At 49.7% G+C, this 2,097-nt stretch overlaps 1 protein-coding gene across 1 annotated transcript; it reads right to left on the reverse strand.

The window, feature by feature from the left end:
- Positions 1 to 16: 16 nt before the first annotated feature.
- On the reverse strand, positions 17 to 885 carry LOC128277028 (general odorant-binding protein 45-like; the record flags this gene model as incomplete). Its single annotated transcript, XM_053015479.1, has 1 exon — positions 17 to 885. A coding segment is annotated over exon 1 (869 nt), but the record flags the coding sequence as incomplete, so codon positions are not given.
- Positions 886 to 2,097: the final 1,212 nt, after the last annotated feature.

Consider the following 2,097-nt stretch of genomic DNA (forward strand, 5'->3'; position numbering starts at 1 on the left):
CTAATGGTTTCCACACTTCACTGCCTTGTTGCAGTAGCACACGGGCTGTCCGAGAACGTTCTTGGCAGCATCCACGAACACCTGGTTGACCTGGTAGCTGAACGCTTGCGACTCCCTGAAGCACGCCTTGAACGAGTCCCAGGCTTGCTGGCAGTTGCTCTTTTTACAGGCAAGCTTCTGCTGGTTCGACAGACAGCTGACGGTGAGAGCGTTGCTTGGCAGGAACACGTCCTCGTTGTACTGGAGGTACAGACGCTCCAAGTTCCAGCCGCTGTTATCGTCGTACAGTCCTTCGCGCAGGTTGAACGTTCTGAAGAAGCACAGCGCCTCCTCGTCCTTGGGGAAGCATCCACCGGCCAGATACTGGAGACCGGGGCTGGAAACGTACAGCATTCCGAAAACGTCGTACGCCACCTGCAGATCCTCCCGGTAGGTGGACACTACGAACTGCGGGCACTCGCTCAGTGTACCGTAGTTCTGGTAGTAACACTGGAACGCCTTGTACACCTGCGTGCAGAGGTCATCGTCGCAGGTGTACTGGTTAGCGGCCAGGCACGCCTCCGTGCGCTCCACGTTGTGGAAGTCGTTCGGGTATGGCACGAAGAGGCTCGCCAAATGGGACTCCTGCAGTCCGGTGGTGCGGTTCCAGAAGCGCAGGTTGAAGGCCACACAGCGCAGCAGACAGCGGACGACGTCCTCGTCCGGGTATCCGTTGTTGACGTAGCGCTGAAGATCATCCTGAGCGACACCTAGATACACGGCGCACTCAGCCTGTGCCTCGTTGAAGCTCTTCTGTGTGACGTAGTGAGGCAGCTCATCCGCATTGACCTGGACAGCTCCCACCAGCACCGCCAAGGCAGAGATTACAAACAGGGTACGGGCCATGATGGACTAGTGCAGTCGTTTGTCACAGTGCAACTCGAACTGTATGATTTTCGTAGCTTTACCCGTAGCTTTTATATGCTCTATAGAGGCGGGCTTGCTGGGGAGCCGTCATGCCTTTTGCTAGCATTGATATCTTCCTCGTGAATGAGGCACACTTTCAGTGTGCCGGAAAAGTGGCCTAACCCATGGCCACGTACGTTCAGCTCTGTCAGCGAAGATAAAAAAAAAATAATTCTACGCAACGCGTTGTTATCTAGCACGTTGAGCTTATACGAAATGTACGTGACTCCGGTGGTTTTAGGTAACAGTAGGATATCTTTTAGGTAGGTAGGATAGCAAACGGAAACATTTCACTTCCGTTAGTTTTCATTATGAAGCGATCTGAAAACCTAAACTAACATTATTCTTTTGGGATTACTGAATTTACTTATAACAATCGAAGTGTTCGAAACTTAAATTTGGTAGACTGTCATCAAAATGTTTTTATTTTTGGTCACTTAGCTTACGCTACTTAACGATATTTAACGAGTAAGTCATAGAAGGTAGAATGAAATATTGGTTGGGGAGGGATCAACCAAATTCTTCCCCCAAAACAGACCATTTGTTTATAACTAATTTCACTCAGGGAAACCTACACCAAGAGCAATAAAACAATTCTATTTGGCGTATTCGTTTTATTAGGAGAAAATGTAATGCACCTCACCTTAAAGTGGCGCAGATGTTGCACAACAAACACATGGTGGCGATAGCGAAAGCAAACAACAAACAATGTAAGCTGAAGGTAGCTTGGATAAGCAGACATACATTTTTCACAACATCGCGTTGCGTCGTGGAAGTAAAAGGCCAAATCGTCGGTGCCGCCTCTATGGCAAAAGGCAGGTCTACGTGGTACATGTTTTTCGTATTTTAACCCCAGCAACATCGCCGATATGAGTGGTGGTATAAATACGCTAGCCGAGTGTCTAAAGTAAGCATACGTTCCTGTTGCTTGCGTCAAACATCTTCTACCGTTACCATGAAACATTTGACTGGGTTGATCGTCTTGGCCGCTGCGCTCTGCGGTGGAGTGTTTTGTGATGAGACCAGTGTCGGCTACTACACCTACAAGAGCTTCGTTGATGCCGAAGCAGAGTGCGCCCTGTACCTGCAGGTTCCGGATGATCGTCTCCAGCGCTACCAACGCGAGGGCTACCCCGATGAGCCAGAGGTGCG

Source organism: Anopheles cruzii, unplaced genomic scaffold (genome assembly GCF_943734635.1).
Source record: "Anopheles cruzii unplaced genomic scaffold, idAnoCruzAS_RS32_06 scaffold03474_ctg1, whole genome shotgun sequence".
Classification (NCBI taxonomy): Eukaryota; Metazoa; Arthropoda; class Insecta; order Diptera; family Culicidae; genus Anopheles; species Anopheles cruzii.